The sequence below is a fragment of the Rhipicephalus microplus genome, chromosome 5 (assembly GCF_043290135.1).
Source record: "Rhipicephalus microplus isolate Deutch F79 chromosome 5, USDA_Rmic, whole genome shotgun sequence".
In the NCBI taxonomy this organism is placed as follows: Eukaryota; Metazoa; Arthropoda; class Arachnida; order Ixodida; family Ixodidae; genus Rhipicephalus; species Rhipicephalus microplus.
In genome coordinates this window covers 176,624,616-176,649,468 of record NC_134704.1, presented here as the reverse complement: position 1 = coordinate 176,649,468, position 24,853 = coordinate 176,624,616, and the positions used below count along the sequence as shown (strand labels likewise).

The 24,853-nt window shown below is 42.8% G+C and overlaps 1 protein-coding gene across 10 annotated transcripts in view; it reads right to left on the bottom strand.

Annotated features, from left to right (window-relative positions):
- Positions 1-4,285: 4,285 nt before the first annotated feature.
- Positions 4,286-24,853, bottom strand: part of LOC119174109 (uncharacterized) — a 155,584-nt gene continuing 135,016 nt past the window's right edge. For 8 of the 10 annotated variants that reach the window (XM_075896204.1, XM_075896210.1, XM_075896209.1 and 5 more), the window contains 7 exons: positions 19,202-19,228; positions 16,197-16,223; positions 13,951-13,980; positions 12,549-12,578; positions 11,240-11,347; positions 8,529-8,636; positions 4,286-5,326 (listed from right to left, as the gene is read on the bottom strand). In XM_075896204.1, coding sequence (XP_075752319.1) covers positions 5,220-5,326; positions 8,529-8,636; positions 11,240-11,347; positions 12,549-12,578; positions 13,951-13,980; positions 16,197-16,223; positions 19,202-19,228 — 437 coding nt within the window. In that variant the 3' untranslated portion in view covers positions 4,286-5,219. The remainder of the gene's footprint in view (positions 5,327-8,528; positions 8,637-11,239; positions 11,348-12,548; positions 12,579-13,950; positions 13,981-16,196; positions 16,224-19,201; positions 19,229-24,853) is intronic. The other 2 variants (XM_075896206.1, XM_075896207.1) reach the window with 2 other exon arrangements.

Sequence of the window (24,853 nt, the reverse complement as noted above, 5' to 3'; positions counted from 1 at the left end):
TGAGTATCGCATTATCTGTTATGAAGTTCGTAACTATAATGTAAAGTATTCTTTCTATTAACTTAACTACGTGTGATGTTAAAGCGATTGACCTAATGTTATCTATCTGCATTCCTAGTCCCTGTTTTTTATGAAGCGGTATTATTTTTGCAAGCCTCCAGTCAGGAGGTATCCAACTATTTTCAAGTGAATAGTTGACAATGTTAAGGAGGTCTTCAGGAGAGATGTCGAATAATATTTTTAACATTTCTGAAGTGACGCCATCTGGTCCAGGACCTGTGTTTGGCAGAATACGAACGACGTGCGCTAGTTCATCCCTACTTACTTCAATAAAATCATTTCCGAATGACGGTTTTGTACACTTTTTTGATTTGTGATGTAAATATCTTCTCCAATCCTAATGCAGTTTCAGTTAAAGTTGGAGAAAAAATAACTGAGTCAATATTTACGTGTGCTGTAATAGCTTTACGATTACGGAGAAATCTGAATAGAGCTTTCTTGTTGCCGCTCTTGGATAGATAGCTGTACCGTTTTTCTTCATAATGGTCTTTCGCTAATGAAACTGTCTCCTAAAGGTAGCTTTAGAAAATAAATAATCTCCCCAATTAGTCGGACATTGGTTGGTAAGGAGTTCTTTCCATGCAGCGTTGCGGCGTCTATAATCTCTGGCGCAATCCACATTCCACCAGGCAGATATGAATTTTCCCTTTGTTGAAGATATAGTGAACTGTGATTTTTTTGACTGTACACTTTAGGGTGGAACAAAGGCTCATAGCTTTCATATTTGCTTCCATATTGGGCAAGGAAGACAGCGTTGACTGTAAGTTCTTTTTAAATTTAGAGTAGTTTACAAAACTTTGCACCTGGCGATCTACCGTCACTAAAGTAATGCTGACTTCAAATACCAGGGGGCAGTGATCACTACTTGTAGCGGTATCAAGATGATATTGTCACACTTGAGCTAGAAAATGTCAAATCTGAGACGGACCTCGAATTACATCGAACGAATGTCGGAACTCTGGAGTTCCAACAAATAAGGTTATTCCGATTAGTTCAGTCCCACAACCGTTTTCCTGATGAATCAGTGCGGAATCCCCATGAAACGTAATGGGAATTGAAGTCTCCCGCAAATAGTATACTGTTTCTGCCAAAACTCACAGTCACGTCAAAGGCTCTTTCATCTCGTATTCCATCCGGAAAGTAGTTGTTGACTATAGATAGTGGCGCGCATCCGGTAAAGTGAATTTCCAGAACCGATACTTTATAATCGTGTGATATTTGTTGGTAAACTAAGTGTCCTTTATGACAAATTTCAGATGAAATGAAAAACAATAATCCTCCACCACGTGAGCTTCAGTCCAGTTGAAAGCACTGATAGTTTTTTAGATAGAAGTTTTGATCAGCAGACAGCCAAGTTTATTGTAGAATTATGACGCCTGAAGATTGTTGAGAAATTAGGTATAATAAGTCTGTAGCAGCAGAGATAATGGAACGGCAGTTCCACTGAAGTACTCTAAGGCACCCTATGATGATAAGCAAGCAGTAGCAACTGCTTGATCTAAGATACTATCTTTTTAGAAGTCCGCTTTAGTACTAGGTTCCTTCACACTCTTTTTTGTTTTTGGATGAGAAGAATTATTAAATTTGCTAGTTGGTGATCTGGCGCGTTTAAAAACGCGAGCATCTATACCTACATCCCGATTACTTATTGAATCTGAATCAGATACACCTTCCTGCTCAGTTGTGTTAGATCTGGAAGGCATTGCCTCATTATCGATAGAGACATCTGACTGATGTTCGGCAGGTTTCTTAACTGAGGCACTAGGAGGTTGGATACGCTTAGTTATTCGATCAGATGCGCCCGCCATCTGTGAATCCATAATACTATTGAGTGAGTGGGACGGATTGAGAAAAAGTTTTCTAATACTTTTTCTACGGCCTTTTCTACCATAGCAGAAATGGACTGAGAAAGTGATGCATCCATAGAAAGAGGTGGACGAGCTGCTATGCCGGCATAACCCTGATTCCTGCTTTGAATTTCTGCAATTGCTTCTCTACGAGAGCATCGTCTCCTTTCAATGATTTCAATCACCTGAAGTTCCTTTGATCTTGCAGGGCAGTTAGGATCGTCTGCAGCGTGATTTGCCTCGCTCGTTTCCTCACGACGTTCTCGTCACTTCAAAGGGATGGCAGCACGTGACAAGTTAGCTACGATGAGTGTTACGCACGGGTAACGATATTCTCCTAAGCAGCCTCACCTGCCTGCTCCGGACCCGGTTGATGAACGCTTGACAGCTCCACGTTTGCCATTTATGAACGCAGAGGGTTTCACTCACGGCAGCGGCCAGTATCGCATAAAGGGGCAGGTGGTTCAATGGGCCGATCAAAGTGGCCAACACTGTACAGTGGCGGCCGCGGTATGTGCGTGACACCACTGCCTTTGACGTATACATCATTCGCCGGTTAGTTAAGAAGCCTTCTCACAGAAATGGTCTTGCCAAGAAACTTCCCGTGCACATCCGAGGAAGCTCCTCATTCCCTTTGTAGATATGAAGGTGACTTTTTTTCAAATACCTTCCCTTCGCTATTTCAAAAAAAAAATACGCGAATTTTGCAAGGTGGTTAGCGATAAACCATAGCAAGAAATTGTATTCGGTCACAAAACAAGAGAACGTAGTACCATGCCATACGTGCTGTGTTGCTTTGCATGACGCTTTTCAGCGCACATTCTTTCACGATTACTACTTTAATGTTTTATTTTAATTCACCATCGTCATTCGCACGACGCATTCAGTAATTATTGATTAGGTTCAAAATCCGGCCGTTTATCGACCTCACGATCTCTTATGGAGAGTTTTCGGCGCGTGGTATATAGGTGTTTCTTGCGCTGTGCAACTTTTATTCAGCGTGCACCAAAAAGAGGCATTTTAACCCTTTCAGCCCTGGAATTTTATTTTTGTCAGACACATTCCTAGTACGTATTTCAATAATGGTTAGGCTCTCAGGAAACCATGAACGGAAAATGCAGTGATTATTGTAAGTATATAATAGGTTTACAGCCATGGCATCAATCTAGATAATCATGGGCGTGTAGTCATAAAAACGAAAAAATGGCAAATTTATGGTTGCTTTGCTCTATACTCCATTTCATACATCAGGTGCAACGCTGTGGAAGATATATGCAAGACTTTCGGCCAGCAAAACGTATAACTCCACGTGTTTCGTGGTTGCACGCGTGACATCTGATTAGTAAGGGGTGCACCCTCGCGTTTCTTTGTGCTCCCCTTTGGCACGACTGGCGAACAGAGGATAGCGGGGTGAGCACAAAAAAACACATGTACCGAACGACCCTGTAGCGTGCTATTCTGCACTGACACTAAACGTCCAGGTGGCCGCCATCGTGACGCACCCACAGTAGAAAGCCTGCGTGTGACGCACCGAGAAAACTAAGCTATACAGCCACATAATATCAGACGTTTAACGGCATTTTTGTTTATAAGGCAGATAATATCTTCAGTTACTTCATGCCGTAAAAACAAAAAAAAAATAATTGGTGGTAAGAACATTCAAGTACTTTTAGTTGCGAACGCAATGACTGCAACAAGTGTCGCTCGCTTCTGCAACGTTGCCATGATGTGTGAAACAGATTATAGAGTGCACGAAATCTGAACAAACGTAGTATTTGAAAATCTTAGACGTCTTGAAAAAACTTCATAACTTCAACCGCAAAGGGCCGCTTTCCCGCCTATTCTTGCCCGCGTCATCGTCACCGACGACCTCTGTTCTCATTATTCATCTTTGTAGCTCCAATAATGACACAACAGTTGTTTCGATCGTAGTTCAGATAGTTGAAGAAATACTTCTTCAAGAATGAACGGGTTTCCTTGCGTTTTCAAGGTTTTAGAAAAAATTTGTGTGGCGTAGTCAATTGACGACAGCAGGACCAGAAGGGTTATTATGTAAGCGTACATTTCATTTTTATTGACTCAGTATTAGATTGTCAATGAATACTGCCAACCGTATGAGCACAAAGCTTACAAATCAGCAGGCGCAATATCCTGAATCCTCCAAGGCGTCAATGCATTGGAAGTAACGTGAGCATGGACATGTTGGTATTGCATGTTGACACCTATAGGGCCCATGGAGAGAGCATAGAACACAGATGCTCGACAGAGAGGCCTGGTGACCTGGCCACATCGTACTTTTGTGTCATGCCCCTCCTTGTGTTATGGCGGCCAAGCTATTTGATTGTATACCCTAATGAGGAAAAGGTCAATACATTGAGTATTTGTCAGACATTTTTATTACCGAAGTTGGTGGTTCTTGTTGCTGCTAAAAGGGCACGGCTGTATGGTAGTTGCTTGTGGGATATATAAGATACACAATATTGATGATTTGGAGCGTTTTCATCCTAGAAGCACAAGGCTTTGTTTTTGGATTCACAACTTCTTGTGGTACGCATGAGATGGCAAACGCTTTAAAAGTATTTTTTTTCCTTGACTGAAGTATTGTTTTGTTTCAGCAGAGTTCGCTGCGCGAAGAACGTTTTTATATACGCCAGGTTTTAGAGTGTTCATAGCTGGACATAATCCCATCGGCCTATAACATCTTCAGGGCGAGGTAAGGCAATCTTGATAGCCATATGCATGCGCAGCGCCAAGTTTCACAGCAGCTCCCCTCCTACTGTGCTCGTTTTTTTCGGGAAAAATAGTAAACAAAAGAACAAGTTCTACCATAAATGAAAAAGGAAAAAAAGGAAGTGATGGCATGTTTTTAATTACGACCTTCCGAAGGCCCCGCTTTCTATTTCCTGCAGTACCCATATCCGGTAGTAATTGTAGATGGTAGGCTGTTCTTTGAATTCACCATCCAATCCCCTCGGTTGACATTAATATTATAACCCTGCGGATAGAGACCTTGCATAATCAGTCATGACCAGTTATGCCATAATGAGCCACACCCCACGCCTTAAAAATGGTGTAAGATGCCCAACTAAGTAGGATACGGGAGAGAACTGGCACCCCCCTTCAAATGATCCCACTGCCTCACTTACCCTCCCCCCCCCCCCCCCTCCCTGCACACGACTACGTTCACAGCGCACTCATGTAGCGACGCGGATGTCTTGTCTGCAGCGAGCCGTCCGGTTCTTGTGCGATTTACAAAGTCATTTGGTAGGGATGATTCAGGCACTGAGATTTCACCGCCGCTGTTCCGCACGTCTAACTGTGGACACATTGGCAGGCGTTCCTGACCGCGCAGTCAGCCGAGATAAGCTTGTCACCATGCGCAAGGAGACATCGACGTCGGCATTCACTCGGTTCACAGGCTGCACGAGAAATGGGGAAAAGAAAGAAAATGGGATGTCAGGTCATCATATTTTATTTCGAAAGCTATTACAATCTTATACTATCAACATTATGAGTCTGCTTGACGTTCACTGACACGGGAAAGCACATCTGAAATTTTTCTGATACTAGCCTTTTACACGAAATGATACTATTTTTTGTATGCTTATTCTGCAGCTTCATCAAACTACCGGGCTGTACAGTGAGCCAGGGCTATCGCCGAAAACATCGCCCGATGCTTAGCGGACGACAACTCCTGGAGGCCTAGCCCGGGCCAGTAATTCCTCGTTGGATTCTAATAGTGTTTATTACCTACCTACCTACCTACCTACCTACCTACCTACCTACCTACCTACCTACCTACCTACCTACCTACCTACCTACCTACCTACCTACCTACCTACCTACCTACCTACCTACCTACCTACCTACCTACCTACCTACCTACCTACCTACCTACCTACCCACCCACCCACCCGCCTACCTACCTACCTACCTACCTACCTACGTGCAGAACGAAAGCAACGGGAGCCAAAGCAGCAACGGCCATTGAACGATTTCCCGCCATGGCCTCCGAATTGGCAGGCGTGCTTGGTTCAACTGGGCCCTGTTAGATGACAGGACCTGTCCAGTTTAACAAGGCGATAATTGAACTTTTGAACAACTCGCGCCATTCCTCATAGTAACGTTCGGCGGTTCCTTTTTTTATAAATCAAACAGAAACAAACAAGCAACATTTTATTACGTCTCTTGATGCACGAAAGGTTCTTTATTTAGTTCAGCTTGTTTGATTACTATTGAATAATTAAAATGGATACATTTGACGTAATCAAGATCATTTTACGAATGTGGTATTGTTGTGCATGTGTTCCCATGCATTTATCTTATCTTATGTGTAAGTAGGGCACTGCTATTGATAATAAAGTCGTTTCAAACGTTTTCATACATTCAGCTTTCACTGTCACGTAAATTGCTATTTTACTTTAGGGTCCCTTTAGTATCGGCTGTGTGCTGATTATATAAAAGATTATGGTCGGCTTCTCCTGTTTCTTTTTAGATTTAGTCTGCTGTTTTCATATTGATTATTTCGTGCTTATCACATCTTGCCCTATATCTGGCTGCGCAGCCCTTCTATGTCTTTGAAATTTCTCTCGTACGCTTCATTGATTATTGGATATGTGGCGTTAAACATCCCAAAAACACCGTGTGATTTTAAGAAATGCCGTAGTGGCAAAAATTACGACCACCCGGGGTTCCTAAACGTGCAACCAAATGTGAGTACACAGGCTTACAGCATTTTCGCCTCCATTAAGAAAGCAGCGATCGCAGCCGAGATTCGATCCCGCGACCTGCGGCTCAGCAGGTTCTTGTACACTTTAGTACTGTGAAAATAGACTGATTATATGCGAGAACCCACGACCTTTAATGTCGGTACACAAGTGGACTGCAGATTTACTAGAAATTTGTACCGAACCCTTTGATCACTTATTGTTCCTTCTGTTTAGCAGAGCATGTAACGGAATGGTAGCTGTGGTTTGGCGACTCCGCCATCGCTACTGAAATGCCGGTTATGCTGGAAATTGGCGAAGACCTAAGTGACTGTTACAAAAGCATGGCTTGATTGACTACCTTTGTTTTGCTAATTCAGATCACTTGTTACGGAGGGTCTTTAGCAGGCAATTCCATCCGTTCGATGCTAACGTTTTCTGGAAACATGAGGATGACGGCTTTAAAATCGAAAAACATTGTTACACTGTCGCCTTTAGCCTGGATGCTATTGCTGATTGGTTCAAAAAACTCGAAAATTGCTCGACAGAGACGTTGTTTTTGTCTTCGCAAAAACAGTGCGTTCGACTTCACGCATTCAAAAAATTTCGATTTCCTGAATGTATGAAGTCAAGCGTCCCACTAAATCTGCCTTTGTCGGGAAAATTCATCGGCGAATATCATAGTTCAAAAAAATTTTGGTGCGTATGCAGACTGACTCAAGAAATATATATTGCGCATTGGGCTTTTTCGAATCTTCATAATTCAATAACCCTTAAAGGCCTATACAAGGCATTACACAAGGCATTGCACAAGGGGAGACAATATTAGGGACATGTATTGACACAAATGCACTGTTTGTATAGAAAGTAAAAAATCAAAGTAAATATACAGCAAATAAACAAAAAGGCAGAGTAAACTGGAATAGCGTAAGAACTAAAACACGTTGTAGGTAGTCGGACGCGAACACCTAGAATACCTTAAAAAAGAACAAAAAAGAAAACTTTATTGTTGAGAAGAAGCTAATTGGCGAGCAGAATGGCGGGAGAGTGGTGGGGATTCAGACTTACCAAAACTTTCTTGAGTCGGACTCACTCGGACTTAAACTAAAGAAAATTTTCTTAAACCAGTTCTCTCGAACTCCAGTTCACCAAAATATTGCTCACCCGGACTCAATAAGAATTCAACTCACGGTTTGATCTGAGTCTTCGTGTGTCCGAGTGAGTCGACTCATAAGTGACTTCAACGACTTCTGTCGAAGATAAAAAGAGGCGAGGCCAAGGTGCATAGATACTGTCGTTTTCGATTGATTTTATTTTATGTTGAGTCTTTGAACAGGGCTCTAGTATGGTGTCCAAAGCGTAATTTTTTAAAGTATATTATTGGTGTAGCAGGCGCTTACATTAGCTTAAGAATATGGAGTAGGCCTTGCTATTATTTCTTTCATTTTGGAAGCAGAAAGCTGAAATTTGATCGTCATCTGAATGAAGGTCTGAAGTACGTGAAGGCAGTTCAGCAGCCTCATATATGTGTATATGTGTTTCCTGAGCTACGCAATCAAACCAATCACCTCTAAGTACCATGCTAGTGGAATATTTACACTGATCTAATCAAAGCAATTAAAAACAGAAACCTTCGTGTCAGATCTGCTGCATTAGATGAGCTGGGATCATGACAGTAAAATAATATATACAATTTATATACAAAGCAAGTACGATGTCACACTTCTATAACAATACATTCTTCAAGAATGTATGTTTTGCCATGAAAAGCATTCGCAAGGTTATTATGGCTTGCTATTCTTTCTACTTGGGGAGAAAATGCGCTATAGCAATCGCGGGACAATCAGGTAGATTGCGAAAAACATCCAATGGCAGTGCCCAATGAAACACGTCACAGAGCTCCTCATCAACTTACGCTGGTTAAGACTGCATCTACAGTTGTCTCCCTGGCATCCAGCGGAGAGTACCTCCTGCCCGGGATTGTTCTTACGGCACATCTCCAGGCACAGTGACGGGCTGCATGCTGCGAAAAGTGGAATACCATAGGGGTTCTTATTACACGCGACATGTTGTCGTTAGCGCGGTCTTCTTGTAGTAAATGTGTCGCTAACTGTAAGACTAAATTACCCGTGCGCACAACCTCCATACGGACAACGTCAAACCTATCATTAAAATGAGGAAGAGCTCTTCACGATTAATCACAAAGAATATGTGGATTATTTATTTCACAATCATACTTGTTCTCTGGAAGTCCTACAAAAAGAAAGTGACATAAAGAAAATTTACTAGGAATGTACACGTGATTACTCGCGTCAGTTTTGTGACACTTCTAAAAGGCAATTACAAATGAATGACTCCTCCTGATGTTACGCAGGGTGGATCTCGTGAGCGTAGCAGCTGCATTCTTCCAGCTGACCATGAATCCTAAAACACCGAAGCGTGAGTGCTAGTTAAATAACGGTGTTATTGCGGGTATGGGGCAGGGCGATCCTAAGCAAGCCGTACACTTTGGTCAGGTCCTAGTTGCCCTGCCGTAGTAGTCTAGTGGCTAAGGTACTCGACCGCTGACCCGCAGATCACGGGATTGAATCCCGGCTGCGGTGGCTGCATTTCCGATGGAGGTGGAAGTGTTGTTGGCCCGTGTGCTCAGATTTTGGCGCACGTTAAAGAACCCCAGGTGGTCGAAATTGCCGGAGCACTCCACCACGGAAGCTCTCATAATTATATGGCGGTTTTGGGACGTTAAAACCCACATATCAATCAATCAATCAATAAAAAATCAATCAATCAATCAATCAATAAATCAATCAGGTACTAGTTGAACGGTGGCCATATATAGGTAAACGTAAAAGAAAAATTGGTTTCCTGGCTGCATTCAGGAAATTAAGAGGTACCTGATCAACAGTGTAGCCCTGGTATGTGAAAAACTCAGCAATATTTAATTTAGACGCGTCTAGCACGTAGTGGGAGTACGGTACAATTACGTTGTAGCATTGCACATGGTTCTTTTCAGTCGCCCTGCCACGAGTAAACTTTTAGCCCCAAGTAATAATTTTTTTGTGACCAATGCAGTAAGCTTTTTTTTGTTTACGCACTCGCAAATAAACATGCACACAAGCACGGTGACTTAGGCTCTCCAAAACGCTCAGGGAATTGAGAGAATAAAAAAATACCCATGAATGTGTGAACTTCACTTTTAGTGATATCGAATCGGGTGAGCGCCCGAAATAAGTTGATTCGTTCCTCGATGCACATGTACCGCTCGGAGATGATGGCATTGCTTTGAAATTTTGGTATGCAGCTGCGTCAGTACGCTAATGGTATCTAGAATTAGGTTACAACTGTTTTTTTACTGACGCTATAGCATACATACATAGCACATAGCGTCAAAACGGGATAAAAAATGGAAGTAAAAGCTCACATATGGTAAAAATTTTACGTTAATGCCGTTTATAAAACGGCACCGTTCATTTTTACTTAATGAACTGAATTGCTGTTTTGTCACACATTTATCACATCAGGGAGGACACCATTCATGAAAATAAACAGGTGCCGTCCCATTGATTAAATGCGGCGAAATATGAAAAATCAACATGTCGTGGGGTGCCAAACATTCCCGTCTCTCATTGTCCGATTTAACAGACGAGCTTGTTTTTAAAATGAGCCTCATGTCACTGATTTTCAATATGCAGTTGGAGAAACGCCTACTGATAATACAAAACTATGCCAATATAACAGATTTTGGACAGTTTGCGCTGAATAACCAGACGAGGACGCCTGCCACAAGAGGGCAAGAGATGTATTCATGTCTCGTCGCCGAGAACATGAGCGTTCTTGACTTTATTAGTAGATTTTTATCATCATTGCTTGTCATAACAATACTTCAATTGTTTATCCCCTTGTGCTCGGCGTTCTTGTTATTTTTATTCAGCAATTATTCTAGGACCAGTTTTCATCGGAGTGAGTGTATCTAGTGAATTAATTTGAGTCTGACTAACCATAAGTATTTCAGAAATATGTGAACACAGTCTTTACTGCTTTCTGCCGTGTTCATATTCGTTCAAAATTGCCAAGTACTATGAAAATTATTCTGTCGCATCCGTTCTTCAAATTCGTGGACAAGGTTTTTGCCTCTCGTCGAAATAGACTCATATGATAATATAGTGCACGCATATGGCAAATAGAGCTGCTTTTCAAGTTTCTGCGGGATACTGCAAAATTTCTGTCTTTGAAAGTCTGCTGTACAGGCAACCTTAATCCTAACATGGCCAAACATGTGCTGGACCTTAGATTCCCAGCTGTACAGATATAAATACTTTTTTACAGCTGATCTAAGGCATGCCACGGCTGACCAAGTAATCATCGTTGAACGCTGAGCAAGTGACCTCCTTGTTTATTATTATGGCCACTTGGTATCGTTTAACATGCTCCGAATTCAAGGGCAGTTTTCGATTGCGCCCCGATAATAATTCAAGCAGTGAAACTATCACCATGTCGTTAACAGCGCCAAGCAATTAGCACCACATATACAGAACCGGTTTTATATTTTACGATGCCTTGATAATAGTTTTGCATGAGACCAGTATACGAAACTCACTTCTAACAAACTTTGTGTAACTTACTTACTTTGTGTAACCTCGCATTTGCATGCGTTTGCCAGACAACTGGAAGAGTTCAGCCTGTCACCGAAGCGTTCACGACACATCTTCACGCACTGCCTTTGGTCGCAGAACGCTGTGACGAGACAAGGTGAGACCAGATATCACACTGTCATCTTTCACGCATAAGAGGCAGCTATCTGGTAAATACTGAAAAAGTGATGTAAGTGTTTTCTGTGCGTAGTGCTTTGATGACGGCAAAACTTGTGGCATCACGTTTGTAGTACACATTTGCTCTTATGCTCAAATAGTGACAACGTCCGTTTATAGAGGTAAGATACACTTGCCTTTTATTGTTACATGCGCAGAACAATCTTAAATGTATAAAATAAAGGAAATCCAACTAGAATATTTAGCGCGCACATGTTACACAAAGGAAACATTTGAAAATTATCTCCTTATTTTTTGAGATTATATGAAATAAACTCCTTTTATAACCATGCGCACTAGTGCGTGAGCTAATTTTGCTCAACTCGAGCGTTGGCTGAAGGAAAACCCAAGTATGGCAGTGAACGCAGCACATTTTCCGCAATCATCAACATTTAGGTAGCCTGGCACCGCTATAAGGCCCATTCTTAAATCAGAAATAATCTTATATTATAGTGTTCTTGTACATTGAATACCTTATTGTACAAGCATTTGGCGCTGTTTTCTTGATGTTAATCTGTACTTCGTATGTGACCACCATACGTCTGCATAAATATCAGGGCAGTTACATATTGCCGTGTTTAATAGAATTGAATTGGCGTTGATGTCACCTTTGTGAAGTTCTCGGCTTTCTTTCGAGGTTGATGGATCTTTCGGTCACAGTTATTGTTGCATTGTGGAGGTTTTTCACACATTAAACAGATAAGAAGAATGGACACAGCATGTGAATATTCGTGAGCCTACACTAGAATTGAATTTATCTGTAATTTCAATTACAATGCTAATGTTTACTGTAGGGGACCGGGAAAAGTGAAGGTGAAGGCTAAGCTGTCTACAAGAAAATAGGAACAGATCATGAATATTTAATACTGAAGCTTTAGGTAACGTTCCTGCAGTCATGCGACGGCAAATGTTTGTCGTGGCCTCGATAGTGAGTTCAAGGCCGCAATATATCATTTAGGTCTGTGGCGTGTGCTAGAAAATCGGTACATTTAAGAATAGAAACTGCACTAAACAGCGTCTTAAATTAATGATGTATGTGCTTTTTCCATCCCATTACACTGTGCGACCATACATTCCTATGGAGTTTCCCCGAGCAAGAAAAATCTTCAAAGTAGCCTTCTACTTACAAAAGCTGGTGCCTGTTGGAGCTGGCGACGCTGAAATATAAAATGTCAGTTGTAGACTTGCAGGAATGTCGAAGCGCGACATTTGAAATATATCAGACATTCACACCTATAATATCTAAAAACAAACCTGGAAACGACAGGAAATTTCCTCTAGACAGTACATTCTCCACGCTACTTCATTAGACAACCAAGCTGCTTCCTTGAATATGTTATACGCTGCTATAAGAAAACTATACTACTAACAGGTACAATAAAAACTGGTGTGTAAATCAGTTTATTGAAATTTCAATGGAAGTCACAATGACAGCAAACGAGTATTGCCCTGTGCCACGGAAACGGCTGCAGGAGAAGTAACGAAAGCGAAGGGAAAGAAGGAAGCCTTCGCGAAAAGAAAAAGTGGGAAGGCCATAAATTTGTTGAGAAATTATTGCTGCAAGACAAACAATGTCCGGAAGGTGATGGCAATGAAGAACAAGCGTGAGAAGTTTGTGCGGACGAACGGGCTGGAGAACGTTGTTCAGGTGACAAACCTCTCTGTCGATCACGCACAACACGAGCCTTGTGACAGCCTGCCTGAATTCGAGGCAATAAGTGGAGATGCCATGCCGGCAGCCACGAAGACCACACGCGCCATCATGAAAGGAGGTAAAGCGTCTTATTTGGAGGAGGCGGAAGTATATGAGAATCACCACCTATCAATCCCCTTACTCCCACTGATCATGGCACGAGGCATGATCCGAAGCAAGTGTACAGGTTCCCTGTGTCAAAAAGAACATATAAGAAGGGCCCTGGGTCGGTGTCCTAGAGACGGTTGTGCCCGTGGCGTACGTACCACTGGAACCAGCGTCAAGGGATAAAAGAATCATCATCATTTTGTCAAACCTTTAAGTTTGTTTAAACTGTTACTGTAGTTGCTCAGCAGTATCCGAAGGTGCTCTTAGGAGCAGATAGGTACAAACCTTCGAGGTAGTACAGTGAATTTTTAGCTGAGTGCTGTAGGTCATTGCGGAAGCATTCAGTGCGCAAGTAGTTATACAAACCCTTCGGCACGACGCCAGTAAGTACTTCTTTTTGACCACCAAATGAAACTGCGTTTGTACGGACACAGTGTTTTTTCGAAGCATGAATGCTCGGTATCCGGGTGACTTAAAAATGAATCACACCCCAGGCACGTTAATACATATATGTCTCACTTGTCTCAATGCCGAAGCACTCAATTACGCTTACTTTCGTAGCGATACTCTGAGAGAAGTGGCGTGAAACTTCAGCGCTGTACTCAGTATAAAATATGTAAGAAATCATGTACCCAAAGAAGACAAGAGATGAGTCTGCACCACTTCCCCCTATAATGAGCAGGAGTGGGCACTATGCTCGTAAAAAAAACGAAAGGATAATAACTCACTTGGCGGTCGTGTTCCCGGTCGGAACGTTGCTGAAAATGAATAATTAATTTGTAAAGTGAAGGAGCCATATGCACAAAACTTCTCTTTTGTAAGACCGTTTTCTCATATGCTAGCTGAAATAATTAATGATATGTGCTGCATTGCAAATGGCAACAATAATATCCTGAGAAAACTTTCAGCGTGAAATATTGAGCGCAGACCACTGTTGGTGAATACGCGCCAATGTTCGCAGTGAGGCTGTGTTTTAACTAGCAGAAGAATGGTAAGTTGGGCGAGTTGGTAATGACCCCAATTAAAACTGCGAAAGAGACAGACGCAAACACGACAGGAGAAAAAAACAAAAACAGGCAGAGACCATCAACCGAAGCTTTATTGCGAAAACGAGGCAATACAATAGAACAGGATGGAACGCAAGAGAGGGTAAAGGGGGAGAAGAGAAAAGTAAATAAGCACCAATTCGATAAAAAGACAGGCCACATCAACAATAGTACGCCCATCCCACAGGACCAAGATATCTTGACTCTTTTTTATGCAAGGCAACCGAGGAAACACTGACGCAAGACAGATTTCTTGTTAATGTGCGCAGCCTCAATACTTCCACGTGCTCTTTGGTTCTCATGTCAAAACAACACAGAAGTGTCCCTAAAGAACGGTTCACAGCCACATTCATTACAGTGGGCTACTATATTAAGGCCGGAGTGACCTTTCAGAGAACTATAATGTACTCGAAGAGTAATATTTAGGCCTTGACCTGTTGACCCACGTATACATGATTGCAAGACAGGGGTAGGGATCAGCCAACAGCAGTGATACAGGATATATAATTGTGAGCATGACTAACGTTGAATTTACCTTGGTGGACATTTTGCTGATTAGCCATACGTCTGTCTACTTTGGGACATAAAGTGAATAACTTGTTTTTGGCAGAAATTCCCACTTCGACGAAATGTCATGATGCATGTTTTTGTGAGGCGGTGGGTAAAATCGTGAACACATGAAGCAACCACCATTTTATTATGCTGCGCCTTCTCCTCCAAGTTGCTACCCCATCAGAACCTTTTTTGTTCTTCTTAATCAACTTCTTGCAGACCTTTACTAATACATCCTGTGGGAAGCCTGCTTGTCTCAGTATTCGCACCTGCCTAGAGAAACTCGTTTCAACAAAATGAGTGCGGGATTTCTTCAGTACAAAGCTGAAACTTGAAAGGGCATTTCGTGTTCCCGTCGCTATTTACGCAGTTGCCTTGTGGATCTAACGACCAAGTGTGTCGTTCATACAGCAAGTGACCCACGTAAAGATAGTTAAGAAAATTTTATTTAAAACCGGAATACAGTCAGCATGATGAATTTCAAAATAGCTGACAACACTCGCTACGGTAATCTATTGGCTAAGGCACTCGGCAGCTGTACTGAAGGTCGTGGGATCAAATCCCTGCCGTGGCGGCCGCATTTTAAATGAAGACGAAAATGCTTGACGTCCGTGTGCTCAGACTTGGGTGAACGTAAAAGAACCCCAGGTGGTCGAACGAAGTTTCTGGAGCCATTCAATACGTGCCTCTCATAATCATATGGTGGTTTCGAAATGTTAAACCCCACCAATTAGTAACATGAAAGTAGTTGACACCGAAATTAATGCCCTATTAAAATTTGGTGTGTGATACTCACAGAAAGGCGATCCTCAGCTAAGAAATTGCCGCCCACATTTTTTTAGCTGTACTTGTATAATAGCGTCGCAGAGTGGTGGGGGTACTGAGGGAATGTTGCTTAATTGTTGTGGTGTGCAATTAACTACCTACATATACGGGGTGGCTAGTGAATGATTGTACAGCTCGAGGAGTCATTTTTTACTATTAAACGCTGTCGGCGTCAGCTTTAAGAGGCGAGAGAGAGGGGGGAGCAAACAGTTGGCACACAAAGCTCGAATGAAGCACGATACACTAGGCAAGGGCATGCGCAGTGGGTGTTTGTACAACGCCGACGCACGACGCGTAACATCGTGCGATTAAGAAGTGCTCCGCATTTACAATGCCGTACTTTAACCAACGTGTCAGCTTTGGTACTTTTAATTATTATATTTACATTTATATTTACACTGGTGCAATTTTTAAAGGCTAGATAAACTGGTAATATGTAGCCTAAATTACATATCCCAGCGGCTTCCCTCTCCCGAACGCATACACAAGCACGTGCCGATGCTGTTTGGGTAACAATTGCATAAATATATTCGTGGGACACGTATACTCACAGAAGGACGTTCCAAAGTTGACCGTTGCTGCAAAAAAGAGCAAGAAGCGCTGTTAGAGGCGTTAGAGATGATGGTAAATATATAGTGAGGTATGCGTTTAGGCTGGTTGGTTCATGGTTTCCAGTAAAAACAGCGCATAAAAGACGGAACGAAGGAAGGACATGTACCACGGCGCTGACTAACAACGAAATATACTTCATTCTTCCAGTCAGAGTATAAATCTTTTGCTGTTCCCTAAACATAATTTTTTCGCTTTTGTTGTCATGAAGTTAGGTTGTGATAAAGTGTGTGTAAGGTGACTGGAAGTATAAAATACATTAGGTTTTAATTAGTGCTATGGTTTATGTCATTTTTACGGCCCAATATTAGCACTGTTATACGAGGTCTATTAGTAAAGTATGAGCGCTTTGGCGAAAAAACTGGCATAACAACTGCAGGCTTTAAATCCCAACCATCCTCAAAGTAGTCTCTTTGGGATTCTACACACAAAAGTTCTGCCATTGTTGGAAGCATTCCAAAGAGGCCTCTTTAGGAATTTAGAATAAAATTTAGCTCAGCTGTCGCTTCAGCTATAATGCTCTCTCGTGTCTGAAATCACGCTCTTTCAAACAGCTTTTTATTCAGGAAGAGAGCCAGAATCCGCAGGATGTCATACCAGGAGAGAAAGAAGCCTGTGGAGCTTCAGGAGCCTATTTTTGGGCCTAAATAGTCTGAATTGAATGTGAAAAATGCGCAGGAGCATAGTCATGGTGAATGCGTCAATTTCCTGCTGACCACAAATCCGGTCTTTTGCGCCGCACAGCATCACATAGGTGACAGAAAACAACCCTGTAGTACTATTTTGTGGTTTTCTGACCCTTTAGCGCATACTCATGGTGTACCACACCACCGGAGTCGAAGAATGCAGTCAGCATCACTTTGACGTTGCTGCGCGCCTGGCGTGCCTTCTTTGATTTCGGTGACGTGGAATGTCTCCACTTTGACTACTGAGATCTGGTTTCCTGATCATATCTAAGACTCGTCACCTGTGATTACGTTGTTCGCGCGTAGCTGAGCTCACTATTTATAGAATTGAGCATATGTGAAATTTCAAGAACAATTTGTTTTGCTCCTTCATGAGCATCTTTGGCCCGAATTTCCCCGCAACTCTCTTCCCGGCCAAATCTTCAGTCATATACATTGCGTCGGAAAATTGCTGACGCCCACCTCTTTCACACATTTTTGGATAGTACACACGATGGTCCCGCATCCCCACAGCGTTCACTTCAGCAACGACCTGGTCATTTGGGCATGTTGATGACTGACCGATAGCATGTTGATGACCGGGCATGTTGATGGCTGATTTGGGTATGTTGATGGCATGTTGATGGCGTGGCTTGCTCTCCACCGATGCGTGGCCATCATTAAAATGATTGTACCACACCTTAATCTGTCTGCTGCGAAGACATTTCATCTTTGTCTCTTCTTAATGATTTCCACTTGGCTGTCGCCCAGTTTCTAGGAAAATTTGATGCGGCAGCGCTGCTCCAGTCACTCTGCTGTTATTCTAGCAATAAAAAAACAACGAGAGCACTCTACACTACCTAAGTCGAACACTGCATTCTGGTGGCTGACTCTGCTGGTAGGCGGGAAAAAAATGTGCGTGCGCATGAAGGCTCAAGGTCACTTTGTGCAGACGTGCTTGTTTATCATCCATCACATGTTCACAAAAAATAATAAAGGTGGAGACTTCCTAAAAGACTTCGCATATTGGAAATGTCGAAACTAACTGCCACCTGCTAATAGGAGCAAGGCATAGGACATCCTTGATTAGGCATCGGTTATATTTAGTAAGGGTTCTGAAAGGGAATACATTTCAGGCAGGTAGCTACACGGTAAGGAAACATCTAGACAGCTACTATAACATTTTCCTCTGCAATGGTGTTTTCCCTCCACTTTATTCTAAGATCTCGTAGATGGTTAAAAAGTACGCTATCTCCGGAGACTAAACGCTGGAGCACCGAGCTGATGAAATCACTATTCCACAGCACTAGCTAGCACTCAACCCGAGGCTGGCCTAAAGTACTTTTTATGAGGGAGAAGTTATCATGTACATAGCAGTTATTATTTTGTAAATAACGATTCATGCGATGTATACATTTTGTTCTTTGTAGTGTTTTGATAATTATTAGACGCTGAGCCTTTCCAAGACGCTTTATTTAGGGGCGAAGCTCCTTGCGCTGTAGGTCGTATGTCCCATGTCGTCATCGTGGTATTAGTAGACGCCACCTTCCGTTTAGTCCTTGGAATGTCCGCTGGATTGCGGTACTTGTATATGACGAATATATGATGAAAAGATGCGATATGGTGGCCCTTAGAGTGTTTACTAGACGAACGGACGGACGGGCGGAAAGACAGACAGACAGACAGACAGACAAATAGACAGACAGACAGACAGACAGACAGACAGACAGACAGACAGACAGACAGACAGACAGACAGACAGAAAGAGAGAGAGACAGACAAACGGATAGACAGACAGACAGACAGACAGACAGACAGACAGACAGACAGACAGACAGACAGACAGACAGACAGACAGACAGACAGACAGACAGATGGACAGACAGACAGACAGACAGACAGACAGACAGAGAGACAGACAGACAGACAGAAAGAGAGAGAGAGACAGACAGACGGATAGACAGACAGACAGACAGACAGACATACAGACAGACAGACAGACAAACAGGCAGACAGACAGACAGACAGACAGACGGACAGAAAGAGAGAGAGAGACAGACAGACAGACAGACAGACAGACAGACAGACGGACTGACAGACAGACAGACAGACAGACAGACAGACAGACAGACAGACAGACAGACAAATGAATGGACGGACGCATGGACGGACAGAAGGACGCTTCGCCCCACTCATTGTCATTCCCTTCGTGGATCTGCAGTAATCTTTTTTTTGATAAGTTTGATCATGAACCACAGAGGCTTGAAAAGAACTCTGCTTACCAAGTCGAGTCGGTGGTCGTAATGTCGCTGGAAAGAGAAAAAGAAAAAGTGATATAGGGATCTGTAACTAGAAACTAAGAAGGTTAAGCTTAAAACTCAATTATTAAATGCCACGTGTTTTGCGTGTATCAGATACGGAAAGCAGTCCCTATGAAGCGACGAGAAAACGCGAAAGTCGCTCAGTATCTCTAGTGGAAAGCGTATGGGAGCCTTGCGTGCATCTGTTTACTAAGCCGTAACATCTTATTATTTGTATTTGAGCAATACTGCCAGCCTCTCACATGAACATTTTTTTGTTTTGGTAATATTGTTGCATGTCTTGTTTCATAGATTCTATTTTTCAATACCCGTACTTGAAGTTCCACATTACGTACTTGTCTCCTTGCGTTGCAGCACTACGGAGTAAAAGTACTCACACCTTGGTCTCACAAAACTTTTCCTCTCACTACAATTTCCTTGAACCATGCGAGTCCATATCGTCAGATTCAACGCGCTGCTGCTAGCTCTTGTTTAGTACTTTTTTATAATTATTTTGTTGTTGCCATTTTATTGTAATTAGAGTTGTTCATGCATTCAATATGGCCTCCTGGTATTACAATGGGCCATATAGGCAAATAAATAATAAATATTTAAATAAGCTAACAAATACTTAGGTGTAAATGCTGCAAGGAGAAGGTGCGCATATTTTATTTGTACTTCACAAAAAAGTTTCGTGAATACAGATTATATAACTGTGAATGTATTGGAGAATGATTAGGTGCGGTAAATACTCGATCGCACGCTCTTATTACGTTTTTTCAGCTGTTACGCATACAAGCTGTCATCTTGTTTACTTTTTTGTATGGCCAAGCCCTTAATTTTTTTTTGTTGCTCTTCTTGCTAATGAAGTAAATAAGCCGCAACGGTTGTTGTTAATGGCTTCATACAATCAGACTTGGTGATAATAGAGTAGCGTCGGGAGTAATAATTTGGCGTTATATTCGTTCGTTCTTTGAGATATAAATGGCTCGAAAGAATCAGAGCTAGAACTCATACAAACATTCTACATACAAAAACGCACAATCCCAGGGTTCTAGCTAAATTTAAAGTAGAAAGTCCACCCCTTCATTCATTTTTTGTTACAGGGTCTGAACATGAGGTGACCATGTTATTCTCTGGTATAAAATCCCACCTAAGAATCTCTGAGTCTTTACCATTTGAATAGGTCGGGATTGCAGAATAGTTTAGAATTATTCAGGTATTTTTGTGTGAGTAGCAGTATGGCTGTTTTTGTCAGACCCAGAGCCAAAAGTCTTCTTCTAAGAAACGGTCTACATAATCTAATCCTTCTTGTAATGTTCGTTGGGCATCCAAGAACGATGGACCAGACGTCCATACATCATCCGTTCCCATATCCTCCGTTATCTTTCCGGGGCTAAATGGGGTGTTACCACAGATTCCCTGTTAGCTCTACTTGTTACGTACATACGACCCGTGGAGAGTTACTCTCTGCACGAAACTCCGGCCTCCACCAAAAGGAGACTTCACTTATTATGGGCAAGGAGCTTAAGGGTATGTCTGGGGTTGCCATGGCTGACTTTCAGTGATTTGGTGTACGCAGAAACTGGACAACCACCTGTGGCAGTATTCCGAGCAATAGAAACATTTAGACATTTATTTAGAATTCCCACGCACCCCGCCGCGGTGGTCCAATGGATAAGGTTCTTGACTGTGGACCCGCAGTTCGCGCGATCGAATCCCGGCTGCGGCGGCTGCATTTTCGATGGAGGCGGAAATGCTGTAGGCCTGTATGCTAAGATTTCGTCGCCCATTAAAGAACCCCAGGTGGTCAAAGTTTTCGGCGCCCTCTACGACAGCGTCTCTCATAATCATATGGTACTTTTGGGAAAATAAACCTCACATATCAATCAAAATTAATCAGAACACACAAGATGGCAACGAGCCTACAGGATAGTGCGTCATCATTTCGAGCAGTGCTACCAAGATATAAACGATGTTAACCAATAACTATTTGAAACGCAGCCGGTCCAGAATGCTATTTGTGAAATAGATGGCATGCGCAAGAAAGCAGACATGGCGCCTCTAGTGGCAGTACAGATAGTGCGTCATCGTTTTCATTCAATGCACACTTAAAAAACGAAGTAATTTACAGAGGGGCCCAGCACTGAAGAAGCGTCAGGCTGTGCGGTTTTGTACTCGAAGTTCAAGGAAAGACAATGTATAAATTATCGCACAAATGTTCATCAAAGAAATCAGAATTAGTGAAGCAGTTAACTTTATCTGCGAGAATTCTGGGACACGAAAGTGGGTGTTATGCAGGGATAGCAAATCCGCCCTTCAGACAATTAAACATGCGAGATCACCTTACAAACTGGTGAAATCGTAGAACATATCGCAAAACGAAGTGATACATTATACGAGGCGAATATGCCTTAGCGCAGGGACACAACATTGTATTCCGATGGATACCGAGCCAGATTGGAACAAAGGGTAATGAAGAGGCCGACAGCCTCGTCAAGAAAGCCTCGAATGAAGGACTGGATTGCGCAATCCTTATGTCTGGGGCGGATATTTGAAATTTTATAACGCAAGGAGCCAAACACTGTTCTGTGGAGCAGTGGTTTCTTAACCACTAAAAGCAATCCGTACTTTATGGAGTTGATTCACACAGAAAATATTCAACAACGGCAGATCTCCCCCAACACTTAAAGACGTTGACCCACAGGTTTTGACTAGAATTAACATACACAAACAGCTTCCTGCCCAGAATACACTGATCCAGCCCCCCGCAATGCTACTGTGATCATGAAGATGAAAATCGTCGCCATATTCTTCTAGAGTGCGTAAAGTGCGCGAATGAAAAAGAAAAACTAAAAAAGAAACTAACAAGTGTGGACAGACGGCCCCTGATATTAAAGAAATTACTTGGACCATGGCCTGGGATGCATATTCAGAAAAGAAGAACATCTTCCTGACCAACACCTTAGCGGAGACCGCACTGGATAAGCGCTTTCGATATAGCTAGGGTCTGCCTTTACTAAATGATGCATTAGTATATATATTGTGAGTAGAAATAGAAAGGTGTGCGCGTCAACGTTTTATGCCTTTGTGAACTGCTGCAAGCAAACTGTACATTGAAATGGTTTTGTTGCGCTAATATGTTTAGTTTTTTGCTGATTGTTCATTCCGGGTATTATTCATTGTTATTATTGTTTCGCTGCAGAACTTATCAATATATGGAGCAGCTGAGGTAGTATAGACCCCAACTTCTCCATAGAAAAACAGAACAGGATGGTACTGTAGCGCACTTGCCCCACGGAGGCGCGAAACAAAGGCACCCACATTCCTTGAAGTTTCGGACAAGACTAGTTTTTTTTTTCTAAGAAAAAGAGGCCTCGAAAGCGACAACCAAAAGGGGCGAGGCTGCGTATCTTCCGCAGCCCTCCGGAGATAACGTGAGGCATGTTGGCCGCGTCTGCGCCGTGCGCCTAGGCATACGAATTTGTATGTGCTCACAAATAAAATTATCGCGATCACCGGTGTCATCGCCCGCTACAGTACGAATACAGTAGAACATGAGAAGGTGAAATTGTGACATATAAATATTGGTTTATTAAACTTATTCAGAACTCATGTTTGTTTGATTTGATTGATATGTGGGGTTTAACGTCCCAAAACCATTATATGATTATGAGAGGCGCCGTAGTGGAGGGCTCCGGAAATTTAGACCACCTGGGGTTCTTTAACGTGCACCCAAATCTGAGCACACGGGCCTACAACATTTCCGCCTCCATCGGAAACGCAGCCGCCGCAGCCGCGATTCGAACCCGCGCCCTGCGAGTCAGCAGCCGAGTACCTTAGCCACTAGACCACCGCGGCGGGGCATGCTTGTTTGAAGAATGATGGAATATTCAGCTCCCGACCTTTAGCAGTACCGACATTCCGGAGACTTCCAAACAACAGACACTAAAATTGGCGTGTTGATGCTTTTACTCTTCTGGAACGTTACACTAAACGTTTGACCCTTCTTGTGCACACGATCTACCGAATTTTTCCTGCCATGATTACACAGTTTTGAAACAAGAAAATGCGTCTTTGCGATGGTTGACCACAATTGTCGCAACTTTCTTAAACGCTAAAAAACAAACAAAAACAAATGTGGCTGGGAATTGTCTGTGAATATTTGTTCTGCTCTTTATGCTACATTTGAACTGAGGAGCCTCACGCGAATCCATTTTTTATTTTTTTTCGTTACAGCCAACATCATGGGTGGTTCTTGCATTTTTGGTTTCATTATAAAATTTATTTGTTAGTGACAAAAGTGATAATTCATTCCTTACAACCAAGGAGTTTCTACTTCAAGGCTACTTCTACGGAGGTTATTGTACCGGTCATATCGCGTCACAGAAGTTTGTCACTGGGCCTGAAGTACATTGTCTCAGGAGAAGCATCACAAAGACCATGATTAGTTGTTCCCCTTGCAAACACACTTGAAGCCAAAATACGTGAGCACGTAGACGAAATGTTAACTTGAACCTGCACTCTGTGATGTTCCACACAAAAATATGCTGTTGCATCGATTTACAAGCTTGAACGATGGAGGCCAAAAACAACAGCGATTGCTCCACAGGAAGGCCTCTAAGCCCTGAAAATAGTACTAATTCACCACGTTATCATTAACAGCTCGGCTTGCTGTGATTCATGGCGATCACCTCTGCAAGGGAATATTTATTATCACACGAGCACAGAGTGTACTCTTGTCTGTTTTCCAACCACCCACAGTCGAACATTCACTTCGAATTTCAAGAATATTTATAAAAAGTCTTCTCGAAGACATATATAAAAGATTCTGGTTTACGTTATAAGTCACATTTGATATATATGACGGCGGGTCATAATGTAACTTGAGATGAGTGAAATAACTGTCGGGATAACACCGCTTACCAGAGAGAGCGCCCACCCTCATTGCAAGGTTCTCTCCCAAGTGATACTCTGGGCAATTTCCTGCAACGCTAAGAGATTCTGTGCCGCACCATGCGAGATTCAATTTTTCGTCGTGTGGTTTTTACACCTAATGCGGCCCTACGCGCCTGAAAGAGGTGTTGTAGCGAATAATTCGTGGGGGTGGGTGTTGCACGTACTCCTTTGGTCCCATATGATGAGCTACCACATCTGCATGGACAATTTGGGCATACTGTACAACTGAAGCGTCCACGGCTACCATCAAGCATTTGCCTTGTGCTGAATCAAGTAAGAATGGTGCTACCTGAAGACAGTGGAATTTCTTCGGACGAGAGGTCCGTCTCGAGCTTTCAGAGAGAGCCGACGTGCGTTTCTTGCTCTCGCGTTTGTGAGAGACACTCTCACGTCTCTTGCAACGCTCCCGCTTTCTTTCGCGTAGTCTTTTTGCCAGTGCTTTAACGTTTCTCCCCACGTTCCTGCTGCGCCCGGTGTCCCCCGATATGGAGTATATGGTTGAAAGAACCACGATTTCAGCAGAAGAATGGTCGGATGGCTCTTTGCAGCCATCGCCTGGTTTTCGCGCCCAGGAGAAGAGACGCCTGGAGCTCCGCCAGGCAACGCCGCACCTGAACGGCGCCCAGCAAGCGATGCCCCCACGTAACGACCTGAAACCACGCCCGCCGCCCCTGC